This window comes from Parus major, chromosome 10 (assembly GCF_001522545.3).
Source record: "Parus major isolate Abel chromosome 10, Parus_major1.1, whole genome shotgun sequence".
In the NCBI taxonomy this organism is placed as follows: domain Eukaryota; kingdom Metazoa; phylum Chordata; class Aves; order Passeriformes; family Paridae; genus Parus; species Parus major.
The window spans coordinates 2,863,043-2,888,137 of NC_031779.1; the positions used below are offsets into that span (position 1 = coordinate 2,863,043).

The 25,095-nt window shown below is 41.8% G+C and overlaps 2 protein-coding genes across 5 annotated transcripts in view; one reads left to right on the forward strand and one right to left on the reverse strand.

The window, feature by feature from the left end:
* The window catches only part of ETFA (electron transfer flavoprotein subunit alpha), a 28,339-nt gene extending 13,853 nt beyond the window's left edge, over positions 1-14,486 (forward strand). The window contains exons 10-12 of the mRNA XM_015638677.2: positions 10,056-10,121; positions 13,462-13,542; positions 14,386-14,486. Of these exons, the coding sequence (XP_015494163.1) occupies positions 10,056-10,121; positions 13,462-13,542; positions 14,386-14,424 (186 nt within the window). The 3' untranslated portion in view covers positions 14,425-14,486. The remainder of the gene's footprint in view (positions 1-10,055; positions 10,122-13,461; positions 13,543-14,385) is intronic.
* Positions 14,487-14,643: 157 nt separating this feature from the next.
* The window catches only part of TMEM266 (transmembrane protein 266), an 81,702-nt gene continuing 71,250 nt past the window's right edge, over positions 14,644-25,095 (reverse strand). For all 4 annotated transcript variants that reach the window (XM_015638671.2, XM_015638673.1, XM_015638669.1 and 1 more), the window contains 2 exons: positions 22,768-22,818; positions 14,644-15,727 (listed from right to left, as the gene is read on the reverse strand). In XM_015638671.2, coding sequence (XP_015494157.1) covers positions 15,135-15,727; positions 22,768-22,818 — 644 coding nt within the window. In that variant the 3' untranslated portion in view covers positions 14,644-15,134. The remainder of the gene's footprint in view (positions 15,728-22,767; positions 22,819-25,095) is intronic.

Here is a 25,095-nt window from a genome sequence, read left to right on the forward strand (position 1 = left end):
TGCATGTTCAAAGCCTTGCTAGGCTCCTGTAATGTTTTGCATTTGCCATTGCTGCAAATGTAAGAAATTCAAACCATGACCATTATTTTTCTAGTAATGCATTCAATAGGACAGAGTAATAACTTGCATGTCAAAGACAGGAACTTGTGATTCTGTTGTCAACCCTGCTGGATTTTCTTGAACAAGATGTTTCATGTTTCTGATTTCTTCTGCCTTGAGTTGTGGATAGGGATGTTTGCTGCTTTTTTCGAAGTCCTCATCAGAGGCCATCTGATGATTACCCTTTGGAGCTGAGTGGAGCTATTTCTAGGCATGCTAGTGTTTAAACCTGTAAATCTATATGATAACTAACTGCTACAAAACATTCCTTCTGAGAAGTAGACCTACTGGTAAGACTAAGGTCATCCAAAAATCTTGATAGAAGAGATATTAACCTCTGCTGTGTAAGCAAACTGGGAGGTTCTGTGGATTATAAATGCAACCCCAATGCTTTCTGCTTACCAGGGTATAAGCTAAGTGTCATTTAAGTGTGTATTCTGAAAGGGCATGAGATGAGACTAACCATCCTTAGTTCTTCATTACCAAATATCCTTTAATGAGGTGGAGAATATTAATTTGAAGACAGCTCAGCTCTGGTTTGTGTGTTAGGGCTCAACAATGAACATTCTTTCCAGAGTCAAGGGCATATAAACAATCATGTTGAAACAAAAAAGCCTGGTTTTTGATGATGATACAATGCTGTTTTTTGCCACAGATGGCCCATAGCAACATGTGAGAGTCATAAGAACATGAAGCCACATCATAGGATCACATCAGTGTCATCATTGTCCTCTTCTCGAGGATTATTAAAGAGCCTTTAGTCAGGACTGATGAATTAAAGTTAAACTCTGGTGTCATAAATGGTCTAAACTGGCACAATTGCATGGTGTGCCATCTATTTGTCTGCAGGCTGATGCATTTTTCTCTCACTTCTTAACAAGTGTTTATTAAATAGTGAGTTGTACAGAGTACTGGAAATTATATACCTCTCCTTTCAAATTTCAGATATTTAGTCTGGATCTTAAAATACATGCAAGGATAGCATCCAGTGCCTTGGAAATAGAGAAAGTATTAAATTAATTAATTAGTTAATTGTAATAAAAGTGCAAGTTGAATTGATACTAAGCCCACACAGTTGCTGACTAGAGGTTTTAATTTTTCAGTGTGCTGGATAGGCATCTTAAATATGAAGGAGTTGAAAGCTGCAAATTGTTAATTTAACATTCCTAACTCTACTTCACTGTCTTTTTGGTACTTCAGCTAGAAAACTATTCTCTGCATTGGAAAATAGAGTTGACTTGAAGAAGAACTGAGCTTTTTTGGTCAGGCCAAGATGACACTGGCTATTTTAGTAATTCTCAGAATATGCTGTTTTCTCCCTGTATGAGACAGGCTCAGTATCTGTTCAGGGAGTGCTTGTGATGTTCTACCTGGAGAATTGCAAAGCAGATTCGAACACTGGTCTGATAGAGTAGCTGAGACCTGAGTTTTGTGTTCAGTTTTGAGCTGACATGGTGTGTGCCCTCTGGGTGCCTGGGTTTTAAGCAGGGGAAGAGTCTCAGATGCAAGAAACTCTAGGAGTCTGAGCCACGCTTGTTCTCGTGTGCAGCTGTTGGCTTCTGATGGGAAAGTATCTTAGTGTGTGCTCTTACACTTCTATTAATAGTCTCTTGCCCAGTCTCAGTGGAGGATTGGAATGCATTGTTTTCCAGGACTCTGGAATTGGGTCAGTTTGAGACTACAGAGGAACAAGGGTTTGTTAGAAGCTCAGGAAGAGGGGAGGTGCTTCCACTGCTTTTCCTGTGTGACTGCTGGGGTGTGTTTGTACTCATCTCTGGGTAATAAGATAATGGTCTAAAAGGGCTGCTTATTCTTCCCCTGTGCCTTCAGTTGTGGATTTGGGGAATGAAGGGTAGTTTTTGTCATTGGTCCTTCATAATTCTGTGACTGCTTTCAGTTTTTAAGAGTGCAGCCCAAGCAGTGCATCACAGGATCCAAGAACCTCACAGCCACAGAACCATTCCAGAATTAGGTATTAATTTTAACTGAGGTATTAATACACAAACACACTGCCATGCAATGAACAACTGGAGTTCATTTTACTTAAGTGATGGAAGAATGCAGTTAATTAAAAAATATAGATTTCACCTTGTGTCTGTCTGAGCCCTGGTTCTGTGCAACACATCTGCTCTTCTGAAGTAGCCTTGGACTGTTAGACTTCAAGGTTTTGTTCATGTTGGTGTTCATGTGTATTGTTGGGTTTTGACTGGGTCTTAGGCAATTTCTCTTTTGTACAGTTTGAGTCCAGTTGTTAAAATACTCGGTGTATATTTTTTGTTTCTGTTAGTACCTTGTTTTTTTTAACCTCTTGATTTCAGGTGATTGCAGCTCCTATTTGAATATTCTGTCTTATGAAAGAGAAGGCTGATTTGTATTATTTGATGAGATGGAAGGAAGGAAATTTTTAGACATAAGTGGATATATTAAAATATAAAATGTTTTCTTCCTAATTAAAAAAAGCAATTTAGTATATTTAGTGTCTTTAATCAGTGACAACCATTTTAGCATATTTTTTACAATTAGAAGCCAGTTTTTCCCACTATTTCTTATATGCAGGTGTTTTGCAGAAAAATTAAATTTGATTCTCAGGTTAAGTACTGTATGTAGTTTCTGTTTAAGGAAGAAGCCCTGTAAGAATGTTCGAATTTGCTGGTTTTGGATAAAAATATCCTTCCTATGAGTGCCTACTACTAAATATTAGTTAAGTATATCTAGTTAGAAAATACTAAACTCCCTACAGAAATTAAGCCTGCCACCATTACCCCAGAGTAACTGCTATTTTATAGATAAGAAATTTCAAATAGTCAGGGGAGTTAGTTTCCTTAGTAAAAATCTTCCCAGTTCTCTCTCTCTCATATTCACAATAGAGAAATAATAATAAAGATCATAATAAAGAAAGAAACAAGAACAAAACAGGTGTGGAAAAGAAAGTAAAAAAAAATTTTTCAGATATTAAAAATTTTTGTAAACTAAACACGAATGCTTCATTTATTAGTTCAGTATTAGCTTTCCTTACCCAAGGCATAGTTAGCAACATTTCTAACATGGAAAGCAGCATGTAATCTTTCTCAGGAACTTGTGCAATTTGTCTGATATTCAACCAAAAAATAAACTGATTTGTAAAAAAAGGAAAGCAGCTGCTCTAAACCTTTCCTGGGTTCTGTTGTTGTTGCACTGGGACCTGTGCAGTTGAGGCTGGTGGGAAAGGAGGTGTGATGGTCACTGATGGGGATCCAGTGCCATCGAGTCAGCTGGGAAGTGAAAAGTGCATTCCAGGGCTGCTGGGGACTGTGTGGGACCTGACCACTTCCTTCTGGAGCAGCATCCACGATCCAGCTGGGAAGTGCTACACTGGAGAGCCACTAGGCAGCTATCTTTGAATGCCCAAACTGTTACCATGGTTTCCCAGGTTTTCCTTTGCAGCCTATTCTAATTAATTATATCCTTCCCCAAGGTTTTGAAGGAAAGTGGGCTTGTACTGGGATTATCTCACACGAAACTTCTTGTCCCCAGAAAACAGCCAGAGCCTTAGTGACACTGAGAGGTGCTTTTTTTGGCAAGCATGTGTGTATTTTGTTACCCTCTGACCTTGTGAAGGATCAGCTGCTACCTGAAAGGTGTCCCTCTAGTTTATTCTCTTCAGAGTTTAAATGTTCACTCTTCTAAAATTAGTGCTCTTTCAGGGTCTTAACTCTAGAACTGCCTTAGTTTTGCTGTAGGATTTTATAGCTGGCAAAATGACTTTATTTTTTTAAATTTTATTTTTTATTTTAAGGAGTTCAGTTGCTGCTGTCTTGTTACTTTCAACATTGGGTACAAAACACTAATAGACGACACGAAACAGAGGTGGAAAACTCAGGAAGGCACAAGTTAGGAAATACGTGATGTAGTAATAATTGACACTGGATTTAATGATTGTACTAGAAATGTGATATGATTGCACAGAAGACAGGTGCATGTGCTGAGAAACCTCATGTGGGTAAAGCAGTGGGGAATTCAGTGTAGATTTGATAGGATGGCCAGGAGGAAACTGGTTGGCTTCACTGCTTCAGTTCCATGCTAGAGGATCTCTTCTGGCTGTAATAGATTGAAGGAACTTCAAAAGGGAGGCAGATTTGCAACAGTCAGGAATTGCCAGTAATAATGAGAGGAGAAGAGGCATGTTAGAGGTGCAGTTTCAGTTGAGACACTGAAGAGTGAGATGTTGGTTCACTTGAAAGGCACCAAAGCTGTGGAAGAACGGTGGAATTCTTGTTGCTCCCCTTCTCCTACAAGAGGATGGGATCCTTTCTGAGCCTCTCTGTGCCCCCAGTATTTTACTGGGCATCCCTTTTACTGCAGTGAGTGGCTTTTTAGTCATCTTGCTTTGGGAGTAGCTGGAAGGGAGAAGCACAGTATCACATAATTTACATAATTCCTGTATTTTGTATTTTCTTTGTAATAAATGGATGCAAACTGTCCCTGAGTGTTCATTCCCATCACTTTCTTAGGGATCCTTTGCTTGTTCAGATTAATTTATCTGCTGTTTCCCTTCACTCCCTTGTGAGGAAGCACAAGGAAAGTGAAACAAGGGATGTTTTATTTTTGTATTTTTCTATTTTTTATTCTCTGGCCGTTACCTAAAATTACTAACAACAGAACCAGCTAATTAGTTCCCTTGGCATCATGAGAATTGTCACTCCTCTTGTCTTGACTGTACTTTCTTAAAAAATGTTCTACTCTGCTTACCATTAAGATCTTAATTACATCCTCATTTGTTGCACATACAAGGGAATATTGAGACACCAAAGTTTCTCTCTTCAAAAGCACAGCACATAATTTCTGCTCTGTTCAGCTCAGTGCTTTGCAGGAATGTGTTATTTGTACATCAGGTTTGTGGTGTTATTAATAGAGCAGCTGGTGCACATTGCATGGTGTAAATGGTTGGGGCTGTTAGGTAGGTAGCAGATGGGAATAGCACTGGGAAAACCAGTTGTGCTTGGGAGATTGGTTTTGGATTATCTCCTCTGATAAGTCACTATTGTTGAAAAGTAGCTTTATGGTGGCAAACTTTAGAGAGCTGTTTGTATGCAGCTGGGACTGAATTTAGAGACTGTCTTTCTCTGACTTGCTAAAAAGCTAAGGATTGACAACCCCTTTCATCCTGCATTATCCAGTGTAGCTTTTAACTCCAAGAAAACTATGTTCACAAATTGATGCTCTGCTCCTCTGGGGTTGGTGCAGAAACATTAAATTGTACTAAAATATTCATATGTGAGTGCATTTAGCTGAAAGCAATTGATGTGCTTTTCCCTGGAGAGAGGGGGGAAAAAAAAATTGCTGCATGGCCCTGCACTCCAGCAGACACCCTAACCATGTTTAAGAGTAATTACACAGCTTGGCTGATCAAAGGTTCTTAAAGTGAAAAATAAACTGTAGTTGGACTCTAGTTTAGTGATGTGTGCTTCTTGAATGGAGTGGGTTCAGCTGCATCACATACTGGAGATGTGTGATATACTGTGTGATATACACTGTAATAGAGATGAACTACTGTCAAGCCAGAAAATATTTTATTGGCTTAATAGTTTCTAACTGGAAGGAATATCTTGTACAAAGCAATTTTGATCACAAAGATTTCCTTCTAATTTCATTGTCCTTTCACTCTTGCAAAGAAAATAAAATATCTGAGCTGCCTTTAGAAACAGTGCTTGTGCCAGATGGGTTTATTAAACTATCCAGTTTAAAAGCATGCCATTGGCAGGATGATAAATTGATGTGCATTGGAGGTTTTCAGCATCATTCAAAAATTGTCATAAAAATCAATAGCAGCTGACAACATGCTTGCAAAGTAGCTACCTCAGCCTGTGGGGCACCTGTGGCTGCCCTGAGCTCTGTCACAGCACCATTCAAGGCTCAGGGAGTTGAAATAAAAACTGTTCTTGTAGTTCTCTTAAGCAAAGAGAACTTAAGAACTGCCCCAAGGCAGCCAAAGGCATATTTAAATATTCTCATACATATAAAGGAAGTAATATCACGTGCCACAGATTGTTCTGTAAATAATTGCAAGAGTCTGTATGCACAGGAAAATAACTGCATTGATACATTGTTAATTGCAGTCATCAACATACAGCACTGCTGTGCATTTTTCCAAACAGCCTGTAACTGGCTGTATGGACTGTGGAGCCACATGTGCAGATTTGTGCATGTGAAGTCTGCCAGTATATAAGTTGGGTATGTCTGAAGCAGAAATAGAGTTTAGAGAATGGCTAAGGAGGATTTTTTTTTTTCATTTTAATGATTAGCATGTAATGACTCTAAAACATACCATGGTCATTTCTGTTGGAAAAATGTAAGTCCAGATGAATACTTTAACCAGCAACTCGTGAGAAGCTGGATTTTTGATTTGGAATCTTGACTTTGAGTAGGTTAAATTTGGGAGTTGGAGTTGTGGGGTTTTTTTTAGGGTGGTTGTGATGCAATTTATATATGCAATTGTAGACTTGGAGGTCTCTGTCAGGGTCCTGTCTGCCACCAGAGTTGTGCAGGATGTTGTGTGGCAGGACAAATGAAAGCTGTCTTGGCCTCTGTGCCAGTTTGCTGACAGAGTCACTTTGGACTGCTGCTGCAGCTCTTGTGAGAAGTCTCATGGGGGCTGGTGCCCTCCTTCACATCTGCCCACTATTGATGTACCGAGCCCTTCCAGCCTCAGCACATCTGGAGTGTTGGTACTTCCTGGTGGTGCCTTCTTGTCCTCTGCTTTGCACATTCTTTGCTGTTTGGTACATTCAGTGTCCTGTGCCACGTGTTCCCTCCATCCTGCTTTTCCTTGCCATCAGCTCTCTCCTCTGGTGTCCTTTCCCAGTGCTGATATCTGCCAGTGACTTCATAAAAATATCTGTGCCGTGGCTGTGATGTTTGTACAGTGTTTCCTGCGTGAAATGCAGTTGCTGAGAGCCAAGACAATTTCCTAACCTGATGTCATGTCCATATAACCACCAAACTTTCACTTCCTTGACTTCATTTCCTTTTGGTACTTCATTTGTTCACAGTGCTGTGAACCCTTTGGTCTGGAATGTGTGTGTGCTGTTTTGTTGCCTGTTCTCGTGTGGCACAGTGTTGGCAGCAGCCCTTCAGTGAAAATCTGCCTGTGCCCAGCACTAGGGAGTTGATAAATGCTACTCCATGTCCTGGACTTTGCTGTAAGTGCCTGTAACTGGGGGCTGTGGATCAGCTGCCTGACAGCAGTAATTAGAGCAACTTCCAGGGTTCCAAAAAGCTGGAACTTGAATTTGGTGTAAAGCCATGTCTGGCCCCTGAGAGGTGCGACCCAGACTTGGATTCATCTGTTCTGTGCTTTGTGTGGGTCTCCTGCCCAGATGAGCCCTGAAGGACCCAGAGCTCCTTGCAGAGCTTGCTGCTGTGTGCTGCCATGGCCCAGCAAGCTCTGGAAGGGTGCCCAGCTGGGGTACCCAGCTCCTTTCTGCTTCCCTCCCTCACTTGCTTCACGGGCCTGGGGCTACAGTCCTGACCTGGGACTTGGAACTCTGACACACTTTGAACAGTGACAGGACTCAGCAAAAGGCCTGATAGAAGTTCATGATTTCAGGGAAAACATCAAAACATGGTTATTACTGTGAAAATAAAAAAGGATTTGAATTTCTCAATGCATTATATCCTCCCTGTCTGACCAGCTGAATTCTCTTTAGGACAGCAGTCCTGAAGCATTATCATTTAGACATTGTGGGTCCTTTGGGTCCCTCCTACTGACCTGCAGAATAGATTAAAACTAAGATTTAAGCAGTTCTGTCCCTTTTACAGCACAGAAGTGTTGATAAGAACCCTGCTGTCTTGTGTGTTCTCTACATGAAAGCATTGCTGAGGTGATCTCCTGTCAGGGCTAGGGCTGACTGACAGGACCAGTTGTCTGAACCACAGAGCCAAAAGCACATAATCTAGAAGACCATGGCCTAGATGCATAATAAATGCTTTTAGACAAGCCTGGTGATTTACAAATGTCCTTTTAATGAAACATCCTTGTCTTTCCTAGATATTTTAATAGAATATATTCATAGGCATCTGGTTGCCGGTTAGCTGGATTCTTTCCAAAGATTGAACTTCACAATGTTAAGCAGACTGATAAGAGTATCTGGTAGTCTGGATGACTGGCACTTAATGAATTGCTCTAAAAATAATCAAATTACGGTAATGTGTCTTTAAAAAGCGCTTGTATTAAAGACAGCATGATGTTAGAATAATTCTACCTGTAACATCTGTTCTTTTATTTGGTATAATGAAAATATTGCATTCTTACCATGAGTTCTGATGTGGACATATTATGTTACATTGCAGCTGTGGTTAAAATGGATTGACCTCCTGTAGTAATCCACTTGGTAAAAGCCTGCTGAGGCCAAGGAGTTTCTGATTGTGTTCACTGGCTGTGTGGTTTTGTGGAAGTAGGTGGACTTGATTGCATGTTTCAGTTTCAAAGGAAGCCTTTTTGATAGGAAATACTTTGCTTTGGCTTTATTTCCCCTCCCCTTCAGTTGTTACAGGAGAGAGTTTTTGTATGAAAATACAGAAAAATTTAATAAACTTATCTATTCCCATTTAAAAATAATATAGTGAGCAGAGGGTATAACTGTAGAAACATCAGAAAGCAATCTTCTTTTTTTTCTTTAATTGATGTAATGACTCTGAGGCCTGTATGGCAGAAGCCTCTGTGGGTCTGTGTTTGAGCACCTTTGTTTGCCACTCTCCTTTCTAGGTCTGTGCATGTCCCAGAGCTGGGCTTGGCTCTGCCATGCTAAAAGCCACTTAACTGTAATGCAGTTTCAGCTGCACAGGGGTTAGATTGGTTTTGATCCTCTTACACTCCCTGGCCCTCCACTATTATTTATTGAGTTAAATTAGATTTATATTTTCTTAGATATGGAATACCTGTGGTATTTTTAAAAGAGAAATTATGTTAGTATTTGAGGCTGTGTCTTTTCTAAGCACATGTGAGGTACCACCTTTTGACTGCTTTTGATAGATGAGTCCCTAACTAAATTTGTGTTGATTTTCTCTTATTGAATGAGTTGGTGAAAAGTACTTTCTTTAGTTTTCTTCTGTAATATTAGTTAGCTAGAGTACAGCTCTGACTGCTTGCTTGGACTTGGGGTAGTAGAAAAACTGTCAGGGAGCTGAAATACCCTTGGTTTTGGATAGATGATAGAATGGATGACTTTCAGCCCAAGGAGAAGTAATACTTTTCAGCTGTGACTAAAACAGCTGACACAGATCTATTTGTCTATACATTTTCATCTCTTCTGACTGCAAGACTCTTTGGAGATGTGCAAGTGGGTTAGGGTTAAGTGTAAAGCTGTCAGTGTACCTGGTGTACCTTCTGTACTCTGTGTGGGCAGTGAGAGGGGAAGGAAGGCTTCAGGCCATGTGGACACGGAGGGTTGGGGTGAGGAACACAACCTGCAGGTGTGCAGTGCACCCAGCCCACTTGGGTACCTCAAAGGTTTATCCTGCTCTGTAGGCAACCTTTCAGAGCCCTAACACCTGAATTTCAGCTTGAAGCATTGTCTTAGGTAAAGGCTCTGAGGGGCTTCAAACAAAAGCCTTGCTTTGCTCTTCAGGCAACTGCATTATCCATCTGTAGGTTATCTTCTGTAATATTTGCACTGGCAATCTCCAGGGTCATGGATAACATGGATTGCCCTGGCCTTTAGCTGAGCAGTGTTGTATGTTTTTGATGCAGACTTTATTTTTTTCCCATAATCTGTCTTTTCTAGATGCTCCTTTGGGATTCTCCTTTTGCAGTCACATTGCATCCCCAGCTGGGGAAAGGAACCAATCATCAGTTGCCTTCAGTATTGAAAACTATAATAATGTAAAAACTGCTGCATATAATTGATTTGGATTAAGGTTTGTGAGAGCTTACTGAGACTGGTGTGGGGACCAAAAATATCTCTCTTGTTTTTTCCTAGGAACTTTATATTGCTGTGGGAATATCTGGAGCAATCCAACACTTGGCTGGAATGAAAGACAGCAAGGTATGTGAAGGTGGATGTATTAGAAAAGATTTTTGAGGAAGGAAATGAGTTGACTCTCTTGCTTTTGCACCTGTACTTTAGATGGTTCTCGTATTTCCTGCTGCTTTAAAACAGTCTTGGACAAAAAACATGTTGGCAAAATATCTCACACAGTAGAAAAACCTTTGCACTACAACCTAAAGTGATCAGTGGAAGCAGCTAATTGATGTAGTTTAAAAAAAACCCAACCCAAAGCACATATGCCTGAATTCTATACAATAATTCCATTTGCCTTTATTCCAGACTATGGCATATTAATTCATGCATAACAATGTGCAATTTGAATTATGAACTTACTATTCCATAAAGGAAAAGATGTCTCTGACATTCCTGCATTTAGCCATTCAAATGGAAACCTGCTATAAAATGGCAGTAAAACTTTAAAAGGTTTAACTCATTAGTTGCCAAAGCAAATAATCCAAAGTTGGAATTGCCAGTTTGGCCCACAGTGCAATGTTTGAAAAGAGGAGCAGAGTTACCTGCTGATTGATACTCTCAAATGCCAGACATCAAAAACTGGAGGTCCTGCCTCCTGCAGTAATTTTTTGAAAAGGATTTTTTTTTTCTATTTTCAGGGGATGAACTTAACCAAGCCACAACTTTAAATAGTTTATAAAGCTGAGGGAAAAGGTTACAAAACTTAGCAGGTAGTTTCCTGTGTTTAACCAGCTACAGACCAGTGAGTTTGACTGGTAATTGTCCTCACAAATGAGCCTGTGTGGTAGGATGATCTCTGCTTTCTTACCATTGTTTCCCCTCATGTGTTATATAAATACTTCAGGGGGGAAGTGATAAGCTTTCTGAAAGCAGGGGCTCGAGTGGGGTTAGCATTAGTTGATGCAGTGGAGAAAAAAGGACCAAAATTCCAAATGTTCCAGGTGTGGGATGGGCACAGGTGCAGGTCTCTCTTGAGAAGTGGCAATTGTGGCAGTGTGTTGCCAAGGGCTTTGGTGGAACAGCACTGCCAGAGTGTCTCCTGCTTACAGTGCAGCAGAGGGAGAGCCCAGGCACAGCACTGCTGCCATGGCCTCCTCAGCTCTCCTGGAACTGCTGGGCCACCGTGGCACAAGTGGCTTTGCTTGGGGGAGTTCAGTCTCCAGCTGTGCCCTTGGCTGAGTGAGGAGATGGGCAGGTGGGATAAGCAGCAGCCACTGGTTGGAAGCTGCATAAGACTTGATGTGACCCTCTCTGTCTTTATCAGCTGCTTTATCTCAGTTAAGTCTTGTCAGCAGCACTGGGAACCTCTGACTTGAAGTGCCAGAATTTCCTTTGTTACAGAAACACTGAGCAGTGATATTATCCTATACTGTACCAACAAAACCTCTGCTTTTATGACTTTTCCAGAGGCATGTTTGATATTTTGAGGTAATCTGCTATAAGAAATAAGGACAGATGAAATTTGTTGATATGTTTATTTAACCTTTCAATTTCTCCCATATCTCAGTTTTTTTATTGTAAGCTAATGTGTCTGTTGTAAAATTCATATGCAGTTATTGGTATTTGGAATGTGTTCTGCCTTCTTTTTAGCTAAAGTATTTAGGTGGGGTAGTTATGGAAAAGATCCAGTTTTCCCAAACAAAGAATTCTGCAGCCACAGGAGCTCTCTGGAGCATCCCCAGCCCTCCCTCAGCTCTCTGAATTACCTGGCATTGTGAACTTGTACACTTTAGGATATGTTTTCCAAAGCAGTCAGATGCTTTCTACCAAGTGAAATGTATAATTTATTTGTTCTTTTACAGCAAGGTAGAAAATGCAGCTTTTGAGGAGACCTGAGAATCGTTGCTTTCTTTCCTTATTTCCAGTTCCCTCATGAGAGTTCCCCTGTTTCTTACTCAGAGATTTAATTCTGAAAGTTCTGTTGTGAGCAAGGTGATGCTTTTGCTGCTTACCTGAGTTAGCAATCAGGTAGGAAACCAAATCTTACTGAAATTACTTCAGCTGAAGGAGGCAGAGCTTCCAAACCAAAGCTTCAGACAGTTCTACAAGTGATTTGTTAATTAATTTTGTGCTAAAGACAGAGCCAGCAGCCCCCGTGGTGTCACTGACTGCTGGCCTTGGCTGGGCCTCAGCATCAGCCCCTGTGGATGGTTCTGCAATGAATAGAAGAACTTCAGGAGTGTCTGAGAAAGTCTTTATTGGGCCAGTACCCTCAGGGATCACAGCCTGGATTTGCCTCCTGCACTGCAGCTTGTCAGGGGAGGCTTGCATTTGCAAACGGGTGTTACTGAAGTAAAACCAATAAAGCTCTGGGAGAACATTTCAAGGGCAGCATTGCTGCAGCACGTGCACATCCTTGGCTATGAGCTGGCCAGAGGGCAGGGGCAGTGCTCTGGGTACTGCCTGCTTGCAGGTGTGCTCTGGGCTCCTTTACAGGCACTGTCAGGAGACAAATGGTGTGCCAAGAAATAACATTTCTGGGGGCCTAAAACCACAGGATTTGTAAACTATTGTCATTGAGTTACTACCACTAGGCCCCTGCTTACTGAGCCATTGATTTTCCTGGACTCTGAGTGGAGGGAGTAAAGCAGCCACAATGAAGTGTGGCAGGTAAGTGCCTCAGCTGCCTGTTGGGTTAGAGCTGCCCTGAACCACTGTTCCCACTGTTCCACTGCAGTGTGGAGGTGGGCAGGCACTGCCCTTGGGCTGTGCTCTGGGCCCCTTCTTGGTGTAAGGCTCCCTCTGTGAGCTGTTGGGTTTGCTTTAGGATTCTTTTCCCTTCCTCTATGGAGTGCTCCCCATCCTGTTGCAGATTTTGATGGACACCCAGCCACGCTTATCTTGCTGGAAGCTGTCACAGGCAGTTAAGGATGATTCAATGTACAGCAGAGCTTAAAGATGTGTTCAGGATTACTGTGTTGGGATTTGTTTTCTATTGTGTGACAAACTAAATGCTATGTCCCAATATAAGTAGAGGCCTTTGGGCAGGGTTTTATTGTGCTTGTAACTGCTGCCTCCAGGTTGGTTCTGCAATGGTGCAGCTTAGAATATCCAGGTAATCCTTTGTAGTAAGCCTTGTATTAAGTCTTTCTAGGCTTTTCAGCAGGGAAGGATAGCAGAGCCGTGTATGATGAGCAGGGAAGGGAGGGCTTTGGTTTGTTTTTTTCAGAGAGATTGTGGTGTATGGGGAGGGAAGGAGGTGTTTGTTTTTGAGATGGAAAAGTATTAAATGCACAGATAAATCTTCTGCTTCAGGTGCTTGGAGAGAATACTGCCAATTTCCTGGCTAAGACCTGGCCTTGTAATCTAGCCCCAGAGGATGACCAATATCTGGATTCATATGGTGCTTTAACTTTGCTTGCAGACCATTGTTGCTATTAACAAGGATCCAGAAGCTCCAATTTTCCAAGTGGCAGACTATGGACTGGTAGCAGACTTATTTCAGGTAAGGGTAAACTTGATATGCAGGATAACTGGGAGAGCTGACAGGAGCTTATGTAATATAATATAATAGTTAATGTGTTAACAATGTGTGTGTGAGGGGGTTTGGGTTGTTTAGATTTGCTTTCTGATGTCATGAGTTGCATGCTTAAAATTGAATCCCTGCAAATAGGTTGTGTTGGGAGGGGAATCACAGCCAGCTTGCCTCCGTTCTGCTTTCCTGAGGTTGAACCAATTTTGGAAATTAACACACATAGGTGCTTGCCTGTATTTTTAAGCTTCAGAAAGTTGGGAAGTAGAGAGTTGGCAGGAGTTGTGATTATTTCTGTCTGGGCTTGCTGCCTCACTGACTGATGCCCAGGAGGAGCTTGCACTTCCCTCTGGAGCTCCAAGCCATCCCTGGCCCAGTGCCTGTGTGTCACTGCCTGTGTGTGACCAAACGTGAGTGGCAGGAGTGTCATGGCTCTGTGGAGGCACGGGCAGAAACTCTGCCAGCACTTAATGCCATTCCTGAAATAATGCCCGCTGGCTCCGTGGTGAGCACGGGCCTCTTTGTAAGCCAGAGCCAGTCACATTCTGAGGAAACATCATGTAGACAATTTCCTTAATAAATTTTGTACGAATGCATTATTTCCACCTAATGGAAATGTAGCTCTCTTAAATAATTAAGAGGCTTTATTCAGCAGGAGAGAAGTGGGGAGTGCTGTGAGCTGGGGTGACCCACAGCCCCTGGAGTGCTGTGCTGGGTGGGAGGGTGGGCAGCGTAATTGCAGGGCTGGGAACTGCACAGGGCAAGTTTGTGGGGGTCAGAGGGGAACGTGCACTACCTTGGCACTGATGTTTGCAGGCGGTGCCAGAGATGACGAAGCTCCTGAAGAAGAAGTGAGTGCTGGTGCTGGGACCTGGTGGTGTGGAGTAAGGGCAAATAAAGGATTTTACTGGAAAGAGGTGGGGTTGGTCACTGTGGTGTCGGGATGGGGTTGTTTGTTTTTGTTGGGGATTTTTTGGAGGTCAGTTGCATGGCACATGGAGGGCTGGGGTGGAAGAAAGCAAACCAGGGAAGGCAGGAAAGAGAAGAAGGCAAGAGCGCTACAAGGCAGGAGGCTGTAAGTGTTTGTCATTGTTTATTCCAATCTCCTCACCCCTCCAAGCCATGCTCAGCCCCTGGGCAGGGTCAGGCTGGGGGGTCTGACTGGGGCACCAGGCTGGGCCCAAGCTGTCCAGCAGCTCTGTCCTGCCCCTGGGCACTATGGGGCTGTGCTGGCCCTGGACAGGTGGAAGTTCCACGGTGTTCCCGGCACAGTCTGTTTGTCCTTCCAGGCACTGTGGGTCCATACTGGCCTAAGACTGCTGGAAGGTCCATTGTTCCCAGATGACCACCGTAGGTCCCAGCTGGCCCAGAGCTGGTGGCAGGGCAGGTAGGTCCCGTGCCACAGACGCTGGCGAGCAGAGGCAATGCTGGCCTCGCCCTGAGCTGGTCGCCATTGCAGGAGATGCCGCAGGTTGTCTTCAGCACTGCCACCTCACCTGTGGCAGCCTCGTGGGCCAGCGTGGAGAGCATGTCCCCACAGGAGTCCCCATTCCCCCAGGCTGGCCCTATGCCTCAGGAACCCTGCCCAGCCGTGGCTCTGGGGGCCCCAAAGCCCCATACTTCTCCTCAATCATTGGGGCACCCTGGGGGCAGTCGAGGAGTGGCTTGAGCTGGAAGACATCGAGGCTCTCCTGGTTCCTGCGGTTGTAGACACTGAGCCGGTGGCCCAGGTCAGGGCTGGCCCCCACCGAGCTGGCCGGGCTGGGCAGCTTCAGGTTGACAGGATCCAGCCCCTTCTGCACCAAGCAGGCCTCTTCCGACAGGGACGAGAGCAGCTCCTGCACCACAGCGTGGGCCACGCGCTGCCGGGCGGGCGCCAGCTCAGGCCGCGCTCCCGCAGCCGCCTCGGCCGGCTCCTCGCAGGCCGTGCTGCAGTCGGGGGACGAGCCCAGGGTCTGGCTGCTCTCGCTGCAGCCCCGCGTGCCCGAGCTGACGGTGGAGCGAGAGGCGCTGCCCGACGTGAGGCTGGCGGAGGTCCCGGTGCTGCCCAGGCGCAGCGGCACCTCCACCGTGAACAGCTCCGAGGAGATGTTGGGCCGGTGCACGTCGATGGCGGCCGTGGTCACCACGCAGATGGCGGCCTCGGGGACTCCGCTGTCTGCAGGGACAGAGCAGAGAGGCAGCTGAGAGCCTGTGCGGGGAGGGGTGCACAGGGTACAGAGCTAGAGCGAGTGCACGTGTGCCACTTGGTACCTAGAGTCCTGTACACAAAGCCACTTGGGATGCACACACACTACAGCACACAGATCCCCTTTAATCCATAAATCAGCTATATATACATATCTACATGCATATATATATATACATACACACATACACACACACACTGTCTTGATCCCCAGCTCTGTATAGGGAGAGCAGCTGTAGAGGGATACACAGGTGTTAACACACACTGTATGCCTATAGATGTGTATGTCTGCATAAGGACATCTATAATCCATTGTGCCTGCACATATACAAGGACAGGCAATAGGTACCTATAGGCCATAGTCCCTCCCTTAAATACCTGGAATTAGCTACTGCTACAACAGCATGCAAACCCCCCCACCCCCTCAGCTGTACTAATTTTTCTGTGTGTGTGTACACACATAGGGATATACATATACACACATTTATACCTACACATTAACAACCCCCACTCTCTTGCAAGAGTCTTTGCCCTTTATGTGTCTCCTGCTCTATACTCTGGGGATGTATAGGCAGGGATACACAGCCATACATAATGTCACATACCTGTATATAAATGCATGAGCACACACACATCTATTACATACAGATATGTCTATTCACCTCCTTCCCACCCCATTTTATATACATGACATTTATAGACAGGTCTCTGTGAGCCCCATATAAAATACATTGTACACAGACCTTGTGTGTACAGTGCCTTGAAAGACAGAGTTATCTACCATTACATAAAATATATACAACCTCTCTACCTTTCTGTGGAAATGTATACATATTTCTCTCTATGTGTATGCATATTTATTGGCTAGATACATATGTAAGAGATGATACCTATACATTAACCTGTCCCTCTGTATTTACACAGCTATTTATAAACATGTCTTTAGACTATATGGAGATCCATATATGATATAGTACACATATACATCATGTATAGATACATTCTGTGTTCTCAAACATGTGTATACTTACCTTTATATATAAATACATCACTGTGTGTATATGGCTGGGGAACACACTTATAGGGGTATGGAGAATACATTTTACCTACACATGAACACTCCTTGCCCCTTACAGTCTTTTTGTATCTAGCTATCTATGTAAATATATATGTGCACACACACATATTTACATGTCTGTTTTCAAAGCTTTCCAAGTCTCAATACATAATACCACATACCTCTCTCTATACATGTGCATATATAATGTGCACATATGTAATACATAGGTGTATCTACACAGTCTCTCACACACCTAATTTTATTACTACCTAATCTTTATATATAGATTTAAATGTAAACATATGGGGACAAGCTGTATCTGTGCATATATATATATATACAAACCCCATATGTAATACATTAGACCTACACATCTATATGTACATGTTCTACATACATATCTGTGTGCATATACATGTGTGCATAGATATATAAAAACATATATATGTACTATCTACAGGACACAGTTATTCTCTCCCTTTGAAAATGTAATTGTTACTCTTTTAAATAGAATGTATACAATTACACATATGCATGCTTACCTTTGTATATGAATATTTATGTCTTATGTGTATATAAATCTGAAATGTATATACAGATACATTATATATACACATATATAATAGAGAATATATTAATATATAGTAATATATTAATATTTATATTATATACACAGGAATGTATATATAATAGGGAGATATATATATGTGTGAGTATATATATATACACTACATGTATCAAATAAGATATACATATAATACAACACTATAACTATACATGACACCCCAATCTTTATACATGTTTTAAATTTTATATATATATATATATATATATATATACACACACACACACCTTTGCATAGATAGCAAAGTTTATTATGGGAATGTATACACAGGGATATACATCTATGTGTAATACTATATATATGTGTATATATATGTGTATATATATGTGTATATATATGTGTATATATATATAGATATGCACCTGCCCCAGTTTAAATCCATATAATCTGTACCTGCATACATTTCTCCATATGGATATGGGGAGTGTGTCCATATAATATTTTACTTCTGCATGCACACACACTGTAATGTATGTGCGCATACATACACAGTAATACATGATACCTATGAATATGCAGACATTTTATAGCTGCACTGTGTAGTCCCCTCTTTAATTCCATACAATTGTAAAAAAGGCTGCACAGCCTTACCTTTCTGTAGAAATTCACAGACTTGTCACCATATGTACATACATTGACAGTGTATACATCAGGATATACATTATGGCTATACTTGCACACACAGAGACATACACATGCTATATGTAATGTCTGTTATCCATAGGCAGTGAGATGTGTGTATATACACAAATACCTTGTTAGAGATCATCACAGGTATTCAGGGGGTATAGAGAGAAATTTATGAACAGTGCTGTGCACTATACACCTGTATACACATGCATATACATATTCTATAGACTACAGTGCTACACAAATGCAGTCTATCTCCCCATCTCCCTTTTATATACACATAATATTTATATTTCACCATACAGATATGGACAATATGTGCATTCATGAGCTCCATATGGAATATTTTACACACACACATATATATATACACTATAATACATAGCCCACCCCTTAAATATACATACTTATTACTAAATAAAAAAGATCCCACCTCTCTATGTGCATAAATTTATTTATAAGATGCATGTACATATAAATATATATAAAAAATACATTTTACCTTTATTTGACAACTCAGATATATCTTTATTGCTGTCTGTATAATGGGGGTTAATATCAAGGGATGTGTATATATTCACACACATCTATACATCTGTCAGTAAATAGAATATGCCTGTATACTGTATATATACTAGATAGAGATATATACAGTATGCTGTATACCTGCTCACTTTATCTGTACACATACACTATATATATCTATATATACACACACACAGTCTCTCACAGTCATTCTGTAGCCACACAGTCAATGTGTATATGGATGAAGAGTCCCCTATAAGGTACAGCATACAGACATATGGACTTTTGATAAATGGAACACACACTACTCCCTTTAAATACAGTCTGCTCTCCTTAAATAGAACATGCAGCCACATATACATATGTACATACATACAAACATACATACACAAATTTGTGTGTACATATACAGGAACTGCAGATATAAGGATATAAATATATAATACATTGTATGTAACACCAATGATACATATTAGACATATAGAATTATATTACCCCCCTTTAATGTCTCTTGATGTATATTATGGGGATATATATCTATAAACAGTACCATGTACCTGTGTAGAGATCTCTGTCTCTACGCACACACATTATAAAATACACAGATATACAGGGTATCTCCCCAATTTTATATATATGTTTATCCATATAGATGGGGAACATGTGTGTTGATCTGCCCCATATATAGGATATAATGTATGTATCACACACATATGAGTATCTCTGTAGACACATGGAATGTAAATGCAGGGATATACATATGAAATACATCATTGCTGTATGTGAACACACATTATGTATATATGTATATGCACAGACATGGCCCCTCACACCTTTCCTTTTTTACATACCCTACACCTATGTATAGATTCATACATCTTTATATACATAGTCTTGTAGAGCTTAGGGATGTATATAGAGGGATAGACAGAAATAAAACCAGTATTTTATACCTCAATGTGCATGTGTGTACATTTTTTAAATAGCTCTCTATATAATTCATGTGTCTATGGATACATAGGCTTTCTCTCTCACACATACATACATATAGATTTCTTATATACACAGCTTTATATATAGACATCCATATTTATAGAGGGAATATCCCTATGCATATATCTACATTTCCCCTTCATAATGTATCTACATATGTACAAATATTCTATATATAATACATGTCTGTATATACACTCATGTCCTTTCTAATATATAAACCATATATATATTTAAGCAGGCTCTCATATACCTACCCACATATATCTCTCCCTATATGTGTATATGTATCTACATATATTTATACATATATAAAATACCAATGAAGTACACAAATCTTTACCTTTGTATCTGTCTGCATATTTACACATAAATAGCCTCATTTATACACACACAAATATAGGATGAGCCTATAGATAAAATTCCATGTACCTATATAATCATAAAAAACAAGTATATATTTCATACGTAAAATATACACATAACATACATAAAATAGATTAAAAAGAGATGTATATGCAGTCTTATACACTCCTCTAAAATATATATAATTATGTTTCAAAATAAAATCTATAGATAGTCTTTACCCTCTGTATTTGTATATATATATATGTATATAATTTGTATATAGGGATGTAATTTATAATACCTACATAGGATACACACAGAGGGATCCATGTTATATGTCATACATATGATGCATATTAAAAATACAGCTGTTCACACCCCCTTGATTTATATTACCTAAGATATATAAAATATGATACACAGTTTCATACATATCTATAAATAGATATCTGTCCCCATATATATGGGATAGACATATATATACACACATAAATGGCACACAGAGTATCTCTACAGACTGTGTATATCCCATGTCATATCTAAGTATACAGCTCTTCACATATAGCTATGGCTATAGACACACAATACATTACAGCTATATATGAACACACTCACACATTTTGTAATGGATATAAAGATCTATAGACACAAATATGTACAAATGCCTTTACAGATGTTTAAATATACAGGAACATATTGCAGCTGCATTCACATGCACATATCCTGATCTATAAACATACACAGAAGCCATCTTTAGCAAGCAGATCTCTCTCTTATGTATTTATGTACATAAATGATACGATGCACATACACAATACAATATTCCCGTGCTCACAGTCACAGAATGGTCTTGGCTGGGACCTTCCAGCCCATCCAGTGCCAGCCCTGCCATGGCAGGGACAGCTTCCACCATCCCAGGGTGCCCAGCCCCATCCAGACTGGCCTGGGGCACTTGCAGGCACCCCCCAGCTGCTCTGGGCACCCTGTGCCAGGGCCTGGCTCCCCTCAGCGCTCCCAGCCTGGCCCAAGGGCAGAGCAGCTGTGGGACCTCCGCTGGACTCACTGCAGCAGCTCCACGTCCTGCTGGTCCTGCTGGTCCTGATCCTGTCTGCAGCTGGGGCAGCTCTGCAGCTGGGGCAGCTGTGCAGCTGGGGCTCACCTCACTGGGGTGGCTGAGCAGGGCAGGGTCCTGGTGAGCTCCAGGTCCTTGTTCTCGGGGCTGCTCTCGATCCCCTGGTCCCCGGCCGGGGCTTGTGCTGGGGAGTGCCTGGACACAGGGCCAGGACCTTCCCCTTGGCCCTGATGAATGCCACGAGGATTCAGGAACGCCCCTCTCCAGCCTGCCTGGATCCCACTGGATGCCAGTTGAGTTTACAGCTGGACACTCACACTCTGTTCTGTTTAGTATTTATGTAGCTTCAGCTATATATAAATTACTTCTATGTGTGTGGATGTATACACGGGATTAAATACAATACTTTATACAGAGATACACATTTTCATTCCTGTAGTATACACACACGTGTATTTCTATAATACATACACATATATTCTGACCATCTCTCACACTCCTTCATACATTTTATATATTTAATATATGCATTCTAATTAATTATCTCAGTATGTACAGAGACACAGCCCTTCACACATCTATATATAAAGATATATCTATATGAATACACAAATACCTTTGTATGTGTATAAATCTGCTCACATAATACCCATATGGGGATGTGCATATGACTGGAGAGACATACATGACACACTAATATATACACACATGTACAAACGTGTATGTTTACTTACATCTTTATGTGTGTGTATCTGGGATGTGTGCATATATGTGGGATATATAGCATACACTACAGATTTACAGATGTACACATATCTACATGTTTATATGTATATTAGACACATCCTTATATAGATGAATATATATATACACCTATATTTCACTATGTATGCATACTATATCTAGAGATAAAGTATGCAGTACATTATACATATATACATAAATGCATATATATGTTTATATACACACACATACCTTGTGTATATGCTATGTACATGTGGGCACACAAACAGCTTTTTTTCCTATAACCCTGTGTGTATACATATATATATGGGGGGATATACATTTATAACACATGATATTTAAGCACACATACTTTTTTAATATATATACAAAATGTTATATACACGTGTATGCACACTGCCACTTGTCACAGCCTGCCTTGCTCAGCTTCCCCTGACCCTCTGTGCTGGCAGCCAGAGCAAAGGCAGCCCCAGCAGGGCTGGACAGAGCCCCCAGCATGGGCAGAGCCCCCAGTGCTGCCCAGCAGTGCTGCCCAGCGCCCCAGCACAGGCAGGAACCCCCCGTGCCAATGAGCCGCCTGCCAGGAACATCCATTTGAAGGCTGCCCTCAGCTGCTGAGGTTTCTCACCATCCAGTTTAACCTTTCTGAAAGGTTCCCAGCGTGGTGCTGGGCTAAGCTGTCTCCCCACTTCTTTTCTCTCCATTTATTTTGTCCCTACTGTTCATTCTCAGATCCATTTGAACTGCTCTGTGAGCTGGACAGCTGAGCTACAGGGAATTAACCCCTTCCAGATCTCCATATTATCCTGAGTGCCATCAGCAAGAGCAAACTTGGGGCCCTTCAGCTTACAGGGAATGACTCTTGGCACACACTTCCATGGACCTAAGCAGAAAACTGTGGTGGGTTTCATTTCCAGCACAGATCTACAGCACTGCTCAGTCTCACCTGGTTTACAGCACAAAATACAATGCAAAAGATACCACTCACGTTTGTGTTTGCAAGCAACACTCACCACTGCTGGGCTCGTTGTAGTATCGACTGATGTAATTATTCATGTCATCCTCTGAAAGAACAGAAAGCCAGCCCTTAGAAGACCATTTATTTCATTAAATGGCTGAATCCCATCCCGTGGAAGGCTTTTCTCTCCCCCTGCATGCCCAGAGACACCTGCTCTGGATTTCCAGGCCACAGGGCCCGAACCCCCCATCCACGCTGTGGCTGCAGGCAACACGGGGACTGGATTATCTTTTGTCAGAGTTCTTTGCAGCCCCAGCCTGGCAGTGAGGCACTTCAGGCTCCAAAGAAAGGTGCTCTGTCATCCTTCCAGAGGCTGAGGCAGGGCTGGCCATTTCCCTTGCTCTGTACAGACAAACACAACACTGGCCTTGCCCTGGTCAGCAGGGCCCTCCCGTCCCACCTAGGGCTCACAGATAAACCTGGGATTTATCCTGACACCTGAACCAAGGGCACCAGCACAGACAGACCCATTGCTGCTGCACACTGACATCCCCAAGTCACCTCCTTCCCCACAGAAGAAAGGGAGGCACCATGTATGATGTTAACATGTAATTCCCACCTTCTAAAATAATTTGAATGAAGTTATTTTGGTATATATAACACATGTATATAAATATACAGCATAATGTTAACATTACACTATTTGTTTTCTTCAAACCTACTATAAAGAGTTTTACTAATCAAGGGTGTAATATTAAATTTATAATACATGAATGAGAGCTACACCTGAACTTCAACAGCAAGTTAAAAATGAAGATGTGACCACAGAAGGGAAAGCAGTAGCTCTATTGCAGATACAGATTTTAGATGCTACAGATGACAGGAGGATTTACTATTATCTTATGGAAAAGCAGAACATTTTACCTTTGTGGGAAAAAACCAAACTTCTCTTGCTCTAAGCAGATGGCAAACACTGCTGCTGAGAAACAGTATCAGCAGGCCTGGAGAATGTCAGGCTTCCAAGCAACCTGACCTGCCCAATTTGCGGTGTATCCGTGCTCTAAAAGCATTCTCTCCTTTTAAGTGCTCTTTCTGATACCATGTTTCAGAAACCCATGCTCATCCCTTTGAGCCAGATTTCCTTCGTCCCCCTGGGTGTCTGTGGCTACAGTCCTGCCTCATCACAGCACACTGCGGTTTGCAGGTGAAAGAAACAGATGTTTTCTGGGGAACACTTTCCTCACACAACAAGACCCAAACCACCAAGCACTCTGTACCTGAAATAGCTGCACTCATAAGAAGGCAATCTAACCTGACACTGAAAGGCAACGTGGTTGTTTTCCTGGTTTCATTGGATCTTAAAAGCTTTTTCAGCCCTTGTTGATCTTTAAATGCCTGCAGTCAGAGGTGTGCTTTGTACTCATGTCTGAGTTTAAAAAAGAGGCCTCAGAGTAGCTCAGGGCGATGCCGCTGAATTAGGAGTACATTGTAAGGCTTTTCAGCTATCTGCTACTGAAATACACTTCATTTCAGTCAAGCATAATTGACACTGTCAGTGCCACCAAACCTGCCAACCATACACACACAGGTTCTGGTTCCAAGAATGCCTGTTTGGCTGCACTTCTGGTACACTTTCAGCACCTTGGAGTCCAATTCTAAGCAGAAAAATGAGGAAAACAGCACAGCACTTTGTCTGGACAAGAGTCACCCTCCCTGTCACCTGACCAAAGACACCAAAAGGGGCCTTGGGTGCTCCCAGTAGTGTCTCCAAATGCCAAGACACTTTGCATCAAAGACAGGAAACACTTAGAAATTTTACTAACCTGCTTTTCATGTCTTAAAGACAGTGCTCAAATCAAGGCTTCCTTAGGACTGCACACATTTATTGCCCTGGCCACACTGACACAATGTACCAGGGCACTGCTCCCACACACAGCAGCTGTGTCCAAACCGAGTCAGAGAGAACCAGGCTGCCCTGTATGGCAGCAGCAGGCACTGTCAGACAGCTGGACAGGAACTCCAGAAATGCACTGCCCCTGCTCCCTCTGAGCTGGGAGACAAATTCCAGCCTGGCCTGGCCCTGTGTGTGACCACTTGCACACAAGACTGGGGGAGCTCCCAGCTGTCTACTTTAATTTACTCTGTGATGGCCTTATTAATGTCATTGCTCACCACTGCTGATCTATTTAGCTATAAATTATATAAATAAATACATCCACGTGTGTATATAAATATAAGACACATATATTCAACTTTGAGTAGTTTCTTATGAATAAAAACCAGTAAAGGGTAATGGAGTAACAGCAGCAGAATAAATATTTCAACAACAGATTAAGTTTTTGAATCATTACAGTAAAGCAAACTGACAATTAACAAACTCATC